The sequence below is a fragment of the Pseudoliparis swirei genome, chromosome 16, assembly GCF_029220125.1.
Source record: "Pseudoliparis swirei isolate HS2019 ecotype Mariana Trench chromosome 16, NWPU_hadal_v1, whole genome shotgun sequence".
Lineage (NCBI taxonomy): Eukaryota > Metazoa > Chordata > Actinopteri > Perciformes > Liparidae > Pseudoliparis > Pseudoliparis swirei.
In genome coordinates this window covers 11,109,105-11,127,655 of record NC_079403.1, presented here as the reverse complement: position 1 = coordinate 11,127,655, position 18,551 = coordinate 11,109,105, and the positions used below count along the sequence as shown (strand labels likewise).

The 18,551-nt window shown below is 43.2% G+C and overlaps 1 protein-coding gene across 1 annotated transcript in view; it reads right to left on the bottom strand.

Moving 5' to 3' along the window:
• Positions 1–18,551, bottom strand: part of c16h8orf34 (chromosome 16 C8orf34 homolog) — a 37,612-nt gene that overhangs the window by 14,487 nt on the left and 4,574 nt on the right. Inside the window, exons 2-7 of the mRNA XM_056434700.1 lie at positions 11,865–12,009; positions 11,567–11,698; positions 9,609–9,728; positions 8,854–8,882; positions 7,560–7,723; positions 3,453–3,619 (exon numbers count right to left, since the gene is read on the bottom strand). Coding sequence (XP_056290675.1) covers positions 3,453–3,619; positions 7,560–7,723; positions 8,854–8,882; positions 9,609–9,728; positions 11,567–11,698; positions 11,865–12,009 — 757 coding nt within the window. The remainder of the gene's footprint in view (positions 1–3,452; positions 3,620–7,559; positions 7,724–8,853; positions 8,883–9,608; positions 9,729–11,566; positions 11,699–11,864; positions 12,010–18,551) is intronic.

Here is an 18,551-nt window from a genome sequence, read left to right as displayed (position 1 = left end):
CTCAGCCCTTTTATTTTATTATCACTTTTTGAAACAGTCTGAACAATATACAAAAGAAAACTTTCTTCGAAGACTGATTTTATTTTGCACCTTATTCTTTTTACATTCTCGCCATAACAGCAGGACGATCTCGTGCTTCTCGCTCGCCTCCCAGTAGATATCATGCAATATGCTCAGTGTTACCGTGGCTCTCTCCTCTACCGTTCCTCCAGAGGTTTGGACAGGTAGATATGACATCACCGCCATGGGACATTCATTTCTCACCAATGTAATTGCTCTCATTTGGGTAGTGTGGATTTCTCTGCACATGAGCAAGCCGCACAACAAGGAGGCTCACGGCCAATGAGCAGTTCTGCTCAACTGATAATACGACAACAGAGAAAACTCGATCTCGAGTTAGACGTTTTTACACCTGCATCCAAAAGCTTATTTCAAAAGGACTCAAATGCACTTATCCCACAAGTAAAGAAACTGTGTTTAAATCCTCTTTGATCTGGCTGTATGCTTCCAAACAGGCTTTACTCACGGCAGCTGTAATACCAGAGGTTAGCCACTAGAGGTCAGCCCAAGCAAACGCTTAAATAGATACCGTGCCTCCGACCATCTCTGGAGCAGGAGGGACCATTGCTGCATGAAAGAGAACTTAAGGGGCAATTACTTCGCAGACATCAATGCACCATAAGCTGTTGAACGTTATTAATTAGCAAAGTATGGTTCAAAGTTAAGAGAATGAAAACATAATAGAAATCATGAAATAAATAAAAACATACAGTATATAGGACTGTTCCCAAAGATATCTGTACAAGTTACAGCTAAAGTACATGTAGCCTGCATATATGGGACTACAGATGAAAAATAGCCTCTTGGCTAACTCTGGCACATTTACTGCAATGTTTTTATCAATGTGCACTGTCCCTAAATAAACCTTTTTTTTTTTAAAGTCCACTGATTCCCAAGTGTATGCTATTCAACACCAAGGACCCTGCACGATGTAGAGCCTTTGAGCAAGCAAGCGAATCCCGAGCAGCTCCAGGCATTCTGCCGAGCAGCTGACCTTCAAGTGGACAGCAGCAAGGAAAAAGAGATCTCCTTCAGGGATCAATATACGATCACAGGATCACCGTGCCTGCCCAGGAGCATCAGTCATCTGTGGCATGCGTTTGGTCATTGCCACAGAATTTGTGCCAAGACCCCCTTTCTAAATGAGGCCCGCAGATCCTCCTGAGCATCATTCATTTCTCTCAACACAGTGCCGGTGGTCCCTGTGGAGAGCACCAGGATCAGGCCTCGGCACAAAATCAGAAATGACCTCAAAGTATTATTTCCTTTGAATTACTGCCCTGGACCGTCATGAACCAGTCCCTATGGGAATATGCCGAGAGCTATGATCAAGGTGGGCCATCACAGACCTTCAACATCCTGCTTTATGGCAATATTTATCACTTTATCGTTATATACCGTCAGCCCGGGTCCCAATGGTGTTCGGACGATGTACAGGAAGAGAAAGCTCTGTGATAATAGGGAGAAATGTTGAGAAAACAGTACGTACAACAGCTTCTGGACCGACTATAAAATCAAATGAAACAGAGAACAGAATGTGTCTGGGTGACACTGGAGCAGCAACTGCAGGCCATCTGAGCTCATTTGCTGTCTGTGCTCAAACAATTTGTGGATTAATTGATTCGGCAATTGACAAAGAAAGTCACAGTTTTAATAAATAATTGTTGGGCTTTGGTAACTTGGGAGATGTTTTTGTTTCATTCCCTTTACAAGCGATCAATAAAACTAAATGTGTCGCTTTGAGTGTGATACAAATCATTTGTTGCTGATCCAGTGTTTTAGGCCACTCTGCCACACATCAATAAAAGGAAGGCGACCCTTTGAATGACCGTGATGAAAAGATCCTGCTAACAAGCACATGAGTCTCAGTGCTGTGACGGTAGAGCAGAGAGCTAAGATGCTAAGATGTACGCGGCCTGTGTGTCACCACAGAGCAGCAGCTCTGAGGAGAGAGGAGCGATACTGAAACTCTGTAATTGGGGCCCATGTTGGAGGCACAGGGGTAAAAAAAGGAACAGGTTGCGTGGTGTTATTCATCAAAGAAGTACTGAATGACGGACATTTGTGAGCCAACATAAAAGAAAGTACGTGACTTTTAATTTGTGCTGTATACATTTATGGCAGCAGTTGTGTGTATGACCTCCATGTATTGTCGTGTTACCATGTAGAGAGAAACTACTTTACTCCACTACTTTAACACACATCATTTCAGGCATACAATTCAATTTGGCACGAGGTATCACATCTTGTGTCTGCACAGACAGGCAAGTGTGAAGACCTCTACTCAATTAGGCCAAACGACTGTCACCTCCTCATCCATCTTGAGCCGGCACATGACATGCATTCAGGAATGTGACCCCCCCCCCCCACACACACACACACACACATACAAAAGTAGACAAAAAGGATCTACTTTGTGATTCTTTGGTTGTCAGTGTGAATACCTAGACTCACTGGCTGAGAGCATCTGGCTAAACTATGTAAACAGGAAGCATAGTTTCCTCTAACAGCTACTACTACAGTGCTCTTTAGCACATACACTGACTGCTGCTTCGCTCGTCCAGCTATCAATCCACTACATACAGTGTGCGTCTACATGTCAACTTATATGCAACACTTCCCTCCTTTCAAGCTGTCCCATACATTCAATTTCCTCGACTTAATAATAATAAAATGTACAGTCATTTATATTTCCTCAAATGAAGCTTGACTTCACCCCCAGTAAGTGCATTTGAGTATATGCATGCAAAGAAAGTAATTGGACTACTAAAATCACAGGAAAAGCACCAGCTGAGAAAAAGTTTGAGTCCTATACTTCAACTTAACCAACTAATGCTTTGAAGTCAGTGGAGACGTTTCTCTCGATACGACCTCTGAGTCAGTTCTCCCAGCTCCAATGTTGAATGTGGATACAATGTGGTGCATTGCATCCACATTACACATTGTGGATACAATGCTTCCATCTTCTTGATCTCTTAATTTAAGTGGTTTGTAGTTTCAAATTCCAAAGTCTGAATATCAGAAAAAAACTCAGTTGATCAAAGAGTTCATGAAAACTATTGGAAACTAATGTGCTCTGCAAAGAGACTCATTAAACTTAAATTGTTAGAGCTATAATTTCTTTCTGTTTCACACACACACACACACACACACACACACATAGAGTTCACACTGAATGTGGAATGGTAAGTAAACAGGTGTCCTTCTCAGACTGTGTCCAGTGTAGCTCAGGAGTAGTTTTATGAATTATGGTATTTGATTAGCAGAATCCAAAGGAATGCAACGACAGAGGAAACACATCAAATTTGATTCATTGCGCTGCACAACAAAGTTTACGTCTTCACAATTTGTGTTTTTGTACATAACAGAGAGGTGTAAATATGAAGCATTACCCAGTAGCTCCATGGCATCGTCTTCGTCCTCCATCTCTTGCTCTGCGACCGAGGGGGCGGGGCTATGGACCGAGTCGAAGGAGTCCTGGGACAACATGGCAGCCAAGAGCTTCTTGTGGTGCTGCTGCTGCTCCTTCAGCCCTTTGCTCTTTGTTTCCATCTTCAGGCTACAGAGGAAAGCAGAGGAGGTGTCAGGGTTGAAGAGCTAAAAAGACTCCCATACAAAATTGGATCCCTATTTATTGACACGTATTATCATGATGACTTAAAATACATCTGTTGATGATTATTTCACACACACAGCCCCTAGCCGTCATTAAGTACTTGAAAGTTGAATGTGAATCATCATCAAAAAAACAATCTTTCTGCTACAGTTAAATGTTTTATAATAACTATGTTCCTATAATAATAATAATTATATCCACTTGTTCTAATCTGTCAGTCTAATAGTTGAGCTGTACAGCGTTGCGTTTGCCTCAGTTTGTTTTTAATTGAAAAAAACAACACACGAAGAAACTGAATGGTTATCTTCACATTTATTTTCCCATGAGCCATATTTATTTTCTCAGGTGAAATGTGTTACTGGAATATGGAGAACGGCTGAAAAATGTTATCTCCTTCCAATACAGTCAAAGCCACAGACTTCAGCATATATCTCGATATCGGAGAAATTAATTACCACATGTCACAGGCTAAGGGCTTGGATTAGCAGGGCAGAAGTATTAATGTGATGCTAATCTCAGTTTAATGACTTCTATTCACAGATAATGGGGAAGGGTCATAAGATCTTTCTTCATACTCCCTGTGTGGTATTTCTGGGATAATTACATCTGCTAATATGGGCAAAGCAAGGTGGTTGGGAGTTTGGTTAACTCTTGGTGGAAAAGTGTGGTTGCAAGTAATAATTTTAGACTGGATGGGTGAACTTGTACACAGTGCTGCAGAGGGAGTAAGGACAACACATGATAAAAGCAGAGTGTACTATAAAGGAAATTATGGGCTCATATCTCCTATAAAAGTCTCCTGTTCACTACACCTGGTTTCAACGTCAACAGTGTCAACATGTATTCCCCCACAAGGATCAACCTCAGATGGTACAACCCAGTCATTAAAGATGAAAATATAACCTCATAATCAAATCGGCTTTTGCTGGATTTCCTCCCATTCATGTCTATTGTGATCTTTCTCTGTTGTTATATACACAAAGGCATCAGCATCTGCTGGTGTTAAGAGAAAGTACATAAGATAAATGTGTATTATTAAATATATATTAGAAAGAAAGATATACTATTAATAATAAGCATGGTAGAGAAGTAGTGCATGGCACTGACAGACATGGAGTGAGGAAGTCTCTTTCCACTGGACAGGCTCTGTCAAAATAAGCCATTTGAATAAGCCTTGAATATATATCGCCGCCACCGTTCCATCTGATTTCCCATGTGCCACTTGCACTTATCCATCTAGACTTTGCAGCAACTCCACCACCTGTCAGCTCTCCGTAAGGTCCTCGGTGACAGGTGGGCTGCAATGAGGAAAGGAAGCAAGGAGTTTAAAAATGTCAATAAGTAAGTAGACTTATCAAAGTCGGAGGCGGAAGATGGACTTGCTTAGGAAATGAGGTCACGCACATGAAAACATGTGGGGACTCGCGTCTGAAAGTGTATAAGCGCCACAGGAGTTGCCGGTTTTTCTGATCAGTATGAGCTTTTTCTTTTTAGACTGAGCGAAATCTCCACCTTGCATGTCTGTGTACAGTATTTGTCAACAATATTTGTTGAGAAGAATTTTGATCCCTTCTTTATAGTTTATTACAGATTTTAGTTTGGGAAATATATTTAAATGTACGCATATAAGTATGCCTCATTTGTATATTCAATAGGGCTGTCAATCGATAAAAAAAAATGTACTAATTAATCGCACATTTTGAAATTCATTAATCGCGATTAAAAGTTTGTTTTCCTTCTTTTTAAAGACCAAACTTCACACAGAGCTGTGTTTTCAAAGAGGCTCCTACATATAAAGTGCCAGCGAGGTATTTAATATTGTGGATGATAAATTGTTTCTTCAGTGAAACATCCAGATTAGTAAAAAAAAAAGAAGTATATTGAGACCCCATTGGTCCTGTCATCTTTAACACTGAACAGCAGCAGAACCAGTGGCCTTGGTAACTGACTGACATTCACATATGTCACGTTAACCCTCTGGAGGCTGGGGACATGTTCTCCATTTTACAAAAAAATGTAAATTCACCTTTTAAAGGCGTTTTCATGTGACACATACCATGTATTATACATCAAACATTCCAGAACAATCTCAGCTCTCTATATATTGAGGCACATTGTTCTCGCGCCGTGTTCTCTGTCCTCTGAGTGACAGGCTGCTAATGAGCCTCACCTATGAGGTGGGAGGTCCTTTGTGATTTACTGAGTGTTCATTGGTTGTTTTTTTCGCAAAATGTTGACAGACAAACGGATTGACAAATCACGTTGAAGGTTTCGTGTGACGAGTTCTTTCCGCGCCGCGTCACCCGACACGTCGCCCTCCGTTCCTTTGTGTATCTGAGGGGGAGACGGGAGGAAGGAGGAGCAGGAGGAAACCCGACTGATTCATCCACAAGTTTAAACTGATTTCTGCTCCTTATTTTCGCGGAGAAATAATTGTTTTAAAAACGGAAACAGTGTTAAACCGTACGGCCGCGGTTTGACACTCAGAGGAGTGTAAAAACTTCAAGGCACACCGGAAGTAAACAAAGTTGCGTTAAAACATTTTAGTGCGTTAACGCGGCCAAATTAATCGCATAGATTAACGCGTTAACGCTGACAGCCCTAATATTCAACATTACATTTTTGGAAAACTTGATGTGATTGTATGCAAGTAATCAACTAGGGAAGTTTAATGGTGATATCTATTAGTAAAATGTTTCCCCTGTTCCCCTGGGGTGTCTCCCACAGGTTCCTATGGACATTCACTCTTTTCGTTAAACCCACCATATTTTGCAATGATCTCCGTGAGCCGATCATATCAACACTGCCAGACTTTTAAACTCTTCTCCTCTGGGCTGCTGCCAGTTGCCATTTCTGTGTGAAATTGACACATTTCTCCTCTGCCACCTTCACCTCCAGATCTCATCACATCCTGCACCCCCGGGTTCCTTTCATCATCAGAAGCCCGCTCCACATCACAACCATCCAGAACTTAATTTCCCCCATCTCTCCCCATACCACATAAGTATAATATTGTAGTATTCATGGCATCTCCAGACGTTGTGATGGGGTCTGATCGCCATGAGACTCTTTTAACAGTTGATATAAATGAACTATTAGATGAGGCAAATACTCCTCCAGTTGCTAAGAGAAGGGGCTTATGTTGGTCTGCTAAACCATCCCAAACATACCACTGCATTAGTGTCTCACACTCTTCAGAGGTAAACATAAAACCATCTCATCCACAAACACACACACAGAGCGGGGCTCATCAGTGAGCACACACACAGCCCTACATCCCGGCTCAGGTTTCTAACTAAGTGATTTCTGCCTATAAACCACCCATACAGTAACCTAATGAGATTAACACTGTGTGTATATCAGCTCAGGACCGCGTGTTTTTTATGGTTTTATACCCAATCGTCAGCAGCTGCAGTCCATGTGACATGCATACAAATTCACAGCGGTAGCAACATCTGGCAGGACAGGCTGGTAAAAGGCTTTTGAGAATTAAGAGTTTTTTGCAAGCACATGAATTTCCCCCCCAAAAAAAGTTTTAAAAAGCTTCCAAAGAGGGCGACAAACACTCACAGTTCAACGTGTGACGCAATTACATTGTCAAAAAACGGGATATTTTTTAAATAGCATGAATGAGATTATTTGGACCTTGAGCTCACAGAAATGAGGTTAGCTTTAATTTGAAATTGGGTTGAAGCATGTGTAATCACGCCTTTGAAATGGGATTATCGAGCCCATTCAGATGGGCGTTCCTCGGGCTGCAGATTTTAAAGAGCCAACAAAAGCTTTTGGAACTTTATTGAAGTTTTAAACTTTCACTTTTGTCTAAATTATTCACACGTGCACATATCGATGACTAATCACACTGATAACGCCAATGACCAACCTGCCAGCAGGGCTGCTGTCTCCACTCCAGCACACTTCGGTTTTGGCCCGAGGGACGGGGGGGTGCAGCATCTCAGAGGCCAGTGGGTCCAAGTCCTCTTCTTCCCGTCCAAGCCACTCCCCCACCACCCGGGGGCGCACCGCCGAGTTATAGCCCCCCAAGTTCTAAAAGAGCAACAGAGATGTAATAAGAGGCAGAACAACAGACTGAAGAGAGACAGGAGATGCAGATGTACATGAAAAAGAGCAGGCAGAAGACAGCGGCGTTAAAGAACTGCGATAATACTTTATCTCGACGGTATGAACTTTATTTCTTGTTATATATTATTATATCGTAACCAGAACTATGTTCTTTACAATAAATTTGCATTAGATTGCTGGAGATCTTGGCACATTCAGCACTTTATTTTCCTCGACACTTTAACCTGCTGGAAATTCACTTTGTTACTGTCTTGTGTATATATATGTGTGTATATATATATATATATATATATATATATATATATATTTAGTTTCCTCTGTATATTTATTATTTTAGTATTAAGTATTGTGTTTTATTTTTATCTTTTATTTTTTGAATGCTCTAATGTGCACCTGCTGCTGTGATCCTGAAATGTCCCACTGTACGACGAATAAAGGAATATCCAATCTAATCTAATCTAATAACAAGTGTTCTGAGTTTTCAAAAGCACCGTAGTATTGTGTGGGATTTGTGTCTTTCACGTTCTGTTCCCAAAGTAAGAACGGGAACATTTACAGCTCAAAGATACGTCTGCTTGTCTTTGACTGATCAGAGCAGCTCTTTAATATTCAGTCCCTGTCCCACAGAGAAAGAAGGAAAGTCTCTGGGCTGGGAGCCAAGGAGATTGGACATGTACCGCTGCACTGAGCAAAAAGTGAAGTCCCTGTCAAAACATATGCTGCATCTATCATGAACCATCAAGTCCAAATCCCTCTGTGTGTCTGCAGCCTGGGCAGCCGCTGCACTATTGTGCGCTATTGGGAGAGAATGGGGGGGCCAGGCGAGGACAAAGACACAGCTTTGCGTATGCGATGTACACTGAAGCAGCCCGGGGAGAGGGAGACGTGCTTACTGAAGTTATCACTCTCGCACATCACTCCCGTGAGATAGCGGTTCATCATCAGAAAAAAAGCTGTGCTGCTGTGTAGGACAAGTGAAAGTTATCAAACATTCATTTGATGTCGCATGAGCCGTGCTGCAGAGCGACGGGTGACATCACACGGCGTACTGTGCATACGTGAGTTAATAGAGACTCCGTCTCGCTGCTATCTACCTGGTCGAGCTCATCGGAGACGGCGATGCCTGCGAAGAGAAGAAATGCACAGAAGCGTCAGACACAGTTCAAAATCCCATTTTAGGTTTATAGTAAACTTGTAAGATTAGCCGCTCAGTCCGGTCCCCCCCCCCCCCCCTGCAGGATTTACAGTGACATTTACAGAAATGTCTACGCTTCATTACCTTCGCATTGAAAATGCAGAAGGTTATGTTTTGATCGCCGTGTATTTATTACCTTCGCATTGAAAATGCCGGAAGGTTATGTTTTGATCGCCGTGTATTTATTTATTTATTTATTTATTTGTATGCGTGTTATTCGCAGAACTCAAAATGTATTGAACCGAATCGCATGAAATTTGGTGGGATGATTGGTTATTATCCGGGGACCAGTTGATTAGATTTTGGGATCGATCGGGTCAAAGGTCAAGGTCATGAAAAAGGTCAACATCTTCTTGAATCGCATGAAATTTGGTGGGATGATTGGTTATTATCCGGGGACCATTTGATTAGATTTTGGGATCAATCGGGTCAAAGGTCAAGGTCAAGGTCATGGAAAGGTCAAAATCTTTTCTTTTACCATAGCACGATACATTTTTGTCCAATTGGCATGCAACTAATGCCAACATGTTCATAATTCAATGCCCAATCTTGTGATATGCGAAGGTATGCGCTCTACCGAGTGCCCATTCTAGTTTCTGTATGTTAAGATGTGTTAAACGCTGCTCGGGGTGAGGGTGCACTACGGCCACTCACTGCGTGACAGGCTCTCCAGGGCCTTGCCCAGCTTCTTGCTCTCCTGCAGGATGTGGCTGAGCTCGTCAAAGTCACGGCTCTCCCTCCAGTCCCAGGACGGGCACTCCATCGACCGCGGCACTGCACGTCACAAACGGAAACAAAGAACTGTTTTGGTCACATCTTCTGAAAGCACACAGGTGAGGTACGTCTTGTGTAAAGAACAACAATACGTCTGGGCAAACATTATTACAAAATACTTTGTAATTTGATCTTGAACTGCCACTGTGTCCACACAGGACTTTGTGACCTACTGCAGGATGCAGTTGAGGGGAAACACGAGCAGAAACGTTCCAGAAGCATCGAGCTCACTGGACGGAGGCCCGGGGGACGGTGTCAGTCCGTCTCTTTGATTCACATTTAAAACAACTCAAAACAGGAGCAGGAAACAACCCGCGTCCTGCACTTACATCCTGCACTTGTCCCCTAGCAGCGTCCCACAGCTTCTATATGATGGTTAATTCATGAACCGTTGAATTCAGACACTATTTATAAAAAGGAAAGAGTGATTTCCTTTTATAGTGGGAGGGATTACTTGTAGTTCATCCATGTCTAATGTTCTTATGGGACTGGATTTGAATTGCAAGGCAGTGGGTTATGAGGAGCTGCCAAAGTAAAGCACATGTCCACGAGCCAGTGTTCACTGTCTGAACATAAATGTTGACTAGGATACAGGAAGAATGAATTTAAAATGGATGTAAAGCATGTTGGAGTGACACACATACATGATGAGTGAGCACCACCCTTCTGTTTGACAGCACTGCTGCTACATTCTCCTCCTCTACCCTGGTTTACTCGGACTAAGCTGCTTGGCATGGTAACCGTAAACACAAAGCAAGTGTCTCTGCCAGTACAGACCGCAGAGGGGAAAAAAATGATTTCATTACTTCCGTCAAAGAGAGCCTTTCTGTCCTCCCTGCGCTCGCCTCTGTGTGTTGAGCTGCTGCCACGAAGGGCCGTGCGGTATTACAGCATAGATTAAGGGTTCAATTCCCTCGATGGCCGTCCGTCAAAGCAGGCCGATACAGTCGAAGTGAGGCCCGAGCACATCAACCCTTTGCCAACAGAGAGGAAGACGAGCACAAGTGGAACATCTTTCTATTTATGACGGCTGTTGTGTTATTGCTACATTCTACAATAATAATAAGCTGCAGTTCTTTTGATTTAAATCTTTCACGAGCTCTGCACACCGAAACACCCTGGATTTATTTTGGATGTGATTTGACTTTAAATGCAGCTTTGAAGGCTTCTCCCTCTCATAAAATGCATCATTCAGTGCACCACAACGAGTGTTGCTTACTTTAGTCTGAATTCTCCCCCTCACTTGTTTCCTTTTTCTCACCTCATGCACTCATCCCGACACCAGTTTCCTCTTGATTGTAATAAATGCTCCGACCGCAGACTCAAATAGATCTGGTCTGGCAGTGACAGAGCACAATGCTAAATTATTGAAGTCGTCTGTGGCTCTGCTATCTTCATCGTCTCGAGCGTCATACTTCATTTCAACATCATCGCTATGTTGATTTATTACAGAACTATAATAAAGTTGCCAGACGGATCTTCTCATCTGAATTAATGCAAGAACTTTGTGAACCGTTCATCTTCAGAGTGTGTAGCAGTGCAGGAGCAAGTGTGTAAAAAGTGGCACTTTGTGATGAACTCATCTGCTGGCTGTGGGATGTGGACTAGACACTGTGACCAACTTTAATTAGATATCATGACATCAAATTTAAAAAATGGAGATTAAAGTCAATGGAGTGTGTAAATGGGATATACAGTAACTGATACAACAGGTGTAGTATAAAAACTGCAGCTTCATAAGTGTGTGTGTGGAATGTGTGTGTCTGTGCAATTAACGTAATCATAAAAGAAAAAGAGGGGGGGGAAAAGTTGCTTATAGAATGAAAAAATAAACTTACAAGACTTGGATTCTGGTGAGGGAGGAGAGATACTTGAAACAGCCAGGTCACTCTTGGACTTTTTGGGTTTCTTTGGGTGAATTTGCCACGACTTCTCATAGTTGCTGTTCTCCCTTCGAGGGTTTTTGCTTTCTGTTGGGAGAGATAGTCACAGTTTATACTTAGAATGGCCTCGTTATGCAAATCCTAGAAAGCAGGCTGAGTCTCTTTCGAACGATATTAATCCCATAATGTGCGTATTGTGGGGAGGAGCATGTGCAAAGGGCTGCAATGTGCTTGCGGCCCGTTGTTTCCTGACCTGGGGAGCTCTGCGCCCACAGTGCTGCGGAGCCAGAGAGAGCTCTGTGCAGCTTGCCTGGGCTGCCTTGCTTGGTCTGCAGGTGATCAATGAGAAAAGGGATTGGATGGTCGGGAGTCTCAGTTATCAATTTGGTCATCAACTCCTACAGGAGCAGAGTAAAGCAGAGAGCAGTTAGATGAAAGTGGAACAACAATAAGGAGTGAGAGAGTATGGCCAGTGGAGTGCCCACCATCCTGAAGTGGACAAACACATCGGACCCCCGACACGCATTACACGTCTGGTTTTATGGTTGACTTCCTTATCAAGGGAAGGATAAGCCTCTTATCTTTGCTGTCGTTTCAGGGATGTGCTACACCAAGACCAACAAGGCTACAGTGTGTCCCCAAAGTGTGGGGTACCTCTGTGTCACTTAGTGACAAGCATGTCAACAAGCTCCGTCAAAATCAGATCACTCTGTCGAGACACAAGGACAAACGGGACAAACAAACACGTCTATCGGTGGCATTCAAAAATATAAACAATGGTCATAAAGCAAAAAGACAGACCACTTCACAATGATTTAAGAAATCCAAAGAAGAGCACTCAACATATTGGGCTTGAGGAGAGAGGGCAAATATAGAAACTGAATGATGTCATTGTTGGGAATAACTATTGGTAAACATGAACTACTCGACAGTCTGGTTATCAGTGTGCTAAGCAGATGTGGAAGGTAACGTTGTGATAAAGTTCATTATATTGTGAGGAGATGATTCAGCAAATGAAAACATTCAGAGGACAAACTCACAAATAAAAGTATTGCAGAAGGATAAAATAAGAAGGCCAGCACAAAGGGAGCCCCAGTAGACTGAGGGCCGAGGCCACAGCTGACTCTGCAAAATAATTTCAACTCCAAACGCACAATGTCATAATTATTCAGTTATATTCCATCTCTGTGCTTTGCTGACACAGCACATGTTCATACAAATGAAGGAAAAAAAATACACACAGTTAAAATACAAATATGATATCATTCTCTTGCAGACGGAAATACGAAAATCTACTTTTCAAAGCTAAACTGTTATTTCTTTCAAGGTGTAGCGAACAACCGGCCTGCTTGAGCGGGTGTGAAGTGAGATGAGAATATGTCCGAATGTGTTTGTGCCCTGGCATGAAACGCTGTGAGAACGAACTCTAAGTGACCGCTTCAGGCCGCCAGAGCAGCAGCAGAGGCTTCAGGACCACTGCTGCTGAGAAGACAGGACGGCGTTAGTGCACTGCAGTGAATTGGCACTAATGGATAACACAAGTGTGTGTGTGTGTGTGTGTGTGTGTGTGTGTGTGTGTGTGTGTGTGTGTGTGTGTGTGTGTGTGTGTGTGTGTGTGTGTGTGTGTGTCTGTGTGTGTGTGAGAGAGAGCATAAGCACTATGTGTTTATGTGCATGTTACTCTCTAGAAGTTTACCCGGACTGACTCATGTATGCGTCTGCTTTGGTGGCTGGTGCGTCTTTGCCCTTGTGGACATGTGTCCAGGGGGCGGGGCTCCGGCGAGGCAGCCCGTGTGTGTCTTAAAGCGGGCTGGCCTTGGCTGTGCTGCGTGTGCTCAGGAAGCTAATCAGGTAATGGGTCAGGGGGACATTCTTGCCCGGCCCACACTGTCGACAGCAGCGAACAGCGTGTGAATGGACACAATGTCACTCTGAAGACTGCAGGTCTAAAGGACCGGAGAACCAGTTCATCCAGAAATCATGTTCTCACAAAAACTAAGAAAAGACATCACATGACTCCTGTATTGCTCTGCACTAAAATTCATCTCCTAACCTTCAAAGCCTTGATTGGAGATGCTCCATCATATCTTAAGGAGCTTGTAGTACCATATTGCCCCACTAGAGAGCTGCGCTCACTAAATGCAGGGCTACTTCTTAAAAGGTAAGATGGGAGCCAGAGCCTTCAGTTATCAAGCTCCTCTTTTATGGAACCAGCTTCCACCTTCAGTCCTGGAGGCAGACACAGTCACCTCATGTCAGAGTAGACTTAAGACTTTCCTCTTTGACAGCTTATAGTTAGGGCTGAATCAGGTTCACCTGGTCCAGCCCCTTGATATGCTGCTATAGGCTTATAGGCTGCTAGGGGACGTTTAGGATACACTGAGCACCTATCTCCTCTTCTCTTTCTACTTATGGATGAATTTGTATCTCTCCATTGCTTATTATTAACTCTGATTCCTTGTGACTTCACGTCTCAGGGTCCATTGGACCTGGCTGGGTCTGATGTGTCCTGCCATGTTCCTGCTGATGCGCTAAGCCCACCCCCACCCCTTCTCTCTACCTCCATCTGTCTCACGGAGTGTGGAGGTCTGGATCGTGGTCCATGCCTACTACCAACTATTCATACACTCTGTCATACTCATTGATGTGTTGTTACTCTGGAACACTTCCTTCTGTACACATGGCATCTATTGCACCTGTCCCTCAGGGGAGAGGGATCCTCCTCTGTTGCTCTCCTGAACGTTTCTTTCCTTTTTTCTATTTCTTGGGAGTTTTTCCTGATCCGATGTGAGGTCCTGGGACAGGGATGTCGTATGTTTACACATTGAAAAGCCCTTTGAGGCAAATTCGTAATTTGTGACATTGGGCTATATAAAATAAACTGAATTGAATTGAACCTCGCTCCTCTGCCAGAAAAGAGATCACGTTGAAGTGATTAACTCTTCAGAAAAAGCAAAGAGGCCATTTCTGAGATGTAACACATTTTAATGTTTATTCTAGGTTACAGTCTCTGAGAGGTAACGATGCAGATATAAAAGCCCCTCAGTGGGGGCACATGTCAGACCGGGCTTGTAATGAAGTGCTAGTAAGCAATAAAATCCTCTTTGAATCAACATTGTGTGTTTCTTCGTTGGAGTGGAGGCTCACCGTTAGTCCACCACCGTCATCAAACGCAACGCAAGGACTGTTGTCTGAGTTTTGACAGGGCCGTTGTGAACTGTAGATATCAAGAGAATGAGAGAAAGGAGAAGAGCTACTAATAGTTTACTAAGAGCATCTGTCCTCACAACTGCAATCACTTTCTGTGGCCTGTGTCTAACAATTATAAACAAATAAGCTGTAGAAGTTGTAATTATTGCTTAGTAGCGCCGCTGGGTAATTTAACTAACCCACCACCACCGTCTGCAAATGAAGGTTGTAATTTGGTTGATTATACAGGAAGCCAAAATAGCAGAACTTTTCAAGTACCGCAGGGGTTTCCCAGTCTGAATAGTTGTTTACGGGGAAGGGGTAAAGGATGTGCAGCTCTTTTTATGGATGACTGCAGAGAGGTGATTTTCATGATTGTGTTTCCCAATGGAAACCACACACACACACACACACACACACACACGTATAGAGAGATAGTCTAGAGATTGTCAGAGAAATGGCAGCACGTTTGGGTACATCTGCATCCTGCTCCTACTGAACTGTAAAACACTTGTACTTGTACCAATATATTATACATACAAATATATATATATATACAAATACATATTTACACATATATTTATATATCTATACATACACATATATATATATAAATATATATATACATATATATATACACACATATATATATATATACACACATATATATATCCTGTAGAGTCTTTTGCATGAGTTTGTGCTGAATGAGCTTTTGCCCTGTGTACCCATGTAAGGCAAAGAGACGTGTGTATTAGTACCAGGGTTTCAGCTTCTGCCTCAGTGCACTGCGAGCAGGCCAAAGACATGCAGTCCTTATCCGTGCAGATATCTCTCTGCCCCAATGCAGTTTGACAAGATGTCAACCGGCCAAGTGACACCAGAGTCCTTGGAAGCTCTCGAGGACTTTCTGCACAGACAATGACACGCTCTCTCTCACCTACTAATCTGTGAAGGCTGAAAAGGAGACATTTATCTTAACATAGATCTCGAGTTGCTACAGCGCCATAAGCTCTGCGATGTAAGAGACTTGACCTCAGATTTTCTCTGGCTCTTTCTTGTTAACCCACGAGCTGCAGAACTTCCACAGCCGTAGCAGACTCCTCGAGGGCTGCTTGAACTCTGGATGTCTGCGGGAGCCGGCTTTCTTTATCCATGTACTATGTATGTGAGGGAAGAAACAGGAATGTTGCACTAATATAATGCATGCATATTCATGTGGGCCAGGTTTAAAATAATTAACTGCAGAATATAGACTCAGACGCTCTTTCTCTGATCAGCTATAACATCTGACATCTTTTCTTCAGATTCGTCCTTGTGTAAAAAAAATGTAAAAAAATGCAGCATCAGCTCTTCAAAGTCTCCCGAGAGGGCTCCCCCCCCCCCCCCCGTCCCGTCCCTCCCCCCGTCCCCATCGCCCCGACTAGAGGCCACAGACTGCCATTGATGTGCCTGCTGCTTGTCCATGACGTGGAAATGCAAAGTCATATCACGTCTGTGTCTGCTCATTGAGCTCTCATCATAGAAAAAAAAAGAGAATGATATGATGAGTCAATGTAGGTGAATTGGAGTAGAAAGAGTGAGAGAGTGAGCAGAGAAAGAAAGAGAGAGAGAGAGAGAGATACCACTGGAAGAGATCCAGACCTTGAATAAGCAGGCAGACACGGCAGAAGGGATCATGCGGAAGAGGAGACTGTGGGAGAGGCAATGTCACCTGACCAGGCTGCCACGAGCAGATACTACTTATCAGAAGATGTGCTTATATCTGTCCCACTGACACGCCGAGGAAATAGATGCCCTGACTGCTCACTCGCTCGTGTGTGTGTGTGTGTGTGTGTGTGTGGGGGGGCTGGCTCAGTATTAGCAAAGTGATCAACTAGTTAGGTGACAGAAAGTGTAACCAAATATTTATTAGTTGTATTGTTGGTTTGGTCTCAGGCTCCGACCTCCGTTTCTGAAAAGTGTCGCCGATGCAGAAGTGTGTTCAACTTTCATTCTTTCAAATGGCCAAGAAGATTGTATAGAAGTGTGTGAAGAAACGTCCATATTTCTCACTGAATTAACTTTCTAAACATGAGTTTGTGGTCTCAATCGTTCAGCGTCTTCATCAATACAGCATCATGTTCTTTTAGTAAATGATGGACCCATGTAGAGTCAAATAGACAATAAAGCAGGTTATGCTTTAGGGAGCTGAAGGCGCGAACGTGTCGTCCATGTTTTCCTCTTCCAACGTGAGCCCTTTCACAGCGGTTTCTCATTGTAACATGTTGGTTACCCTATTGTCTGATTCAGCATTCAGTTGGACTTAGCGTCGCCCTCTTGTGTCACTTTTGTTTCAAAAAGAAGAGAATCGCTGTTTCAAAACTGCAATCCACAAACAAATGTGTGACGTCACTGTGATTACGTCTAGGTTCAAGGTTTAAGGTTTTATCTTCCATTTGTTCATCGACCAACAGTCCAGACACATTGGAATTATTGTGCAGAGCTCTCCGAGTCAACAGAGGTAAAAACACACGATAATAAGAAAAATATAAAAACACACTCTACAGCCTATCCTTACAGCCTATTAGCTTACTAGATGATATTGGTTTCACTTCTGCCAACTCCGTATCACCACATTGACCTTCCGGATGTTCCAGGAGACCCTCCAGAGTCATTTCTGTACTCAACACGGCACATCGGATCCTTCCCTATCATCTGTCTTCATAAGCCCTGATGCTTGATGATGTTGCTTCACATCGATGCGGCCTGAACGCTCATCTTTCCAAACCTCAGTGAATACCATTATGGTCTTCCATTTATTTTAGTCTCAATTTTCTCATATTGTAAGGACAAAGTGACTATTAAAAATAATAATTAAGTAATGAAAATAACGATGAGTCGCAGCTCTATAAACTCCGTGATAGCTCAGCTGGTTCAGTGGATTATTAAGTACTGCATTACTAATTCAGAATATATGACACTATAAAGTAAAAATTACAGCTAAAAGCTCTTTATTGATTTAAGCACCTCTTCAAAAGTTAACCCAATACAACTAGGCGTTGTAGAATGGGTTCACATCGTAACACAACACCCACATGTCCATGTGTACATGGCAAACATTGTAACTCTCTCTGGCTGTGCAGAGATGTTCTGCGTGAAAATGGAAACTCTGCCCGGGGAAGCAAGAAGAAGAGATTTCATGAAATAAGATTATCACTTTGGAGCAAACCCGTTTGATTCGTCTGAGGCCTCAAATGAGCTGAAACTAAAGTCTCGAGAACACAGAAGGAGGACTGTGGCTTCTGCCTGCACCGCTCCCACTCGGCTGTGGAGGCCTCTGGTCGTACACGTGTGCCGACGCATACGAATCCCTCTACGGACAAACATGCACACACAGGCAGTTTATTCGTCACCCGCTGAACAAACGAACTGCTGAGGCTCAGTCGCTCAGCTCTCCAACACCACCATGACTATTAATTACAGTATCGGCGTCCCCGGGCTGGAAGTGGACATCATAACTTTATTAGCCTGCACCACATCCGTGATACTCTCTCCCTTTCTGTCTCCCCACACACACTCCCTGCCCCCATCTTACGTATCCTTCCCTCTTCACCCCTTCCTGTTCCCCCCTGGGACCGACCTGGGAGTAATTACTCTATCTGTGCCTGAAGAGGAGCGGCATTAACCCATGCATGACCACACGTCTGCCCATCATCAGTCATCAACCTTCAGGAGGCCGTCACCGGCTCGGAAGAAAAAGTCAAACCAAAAC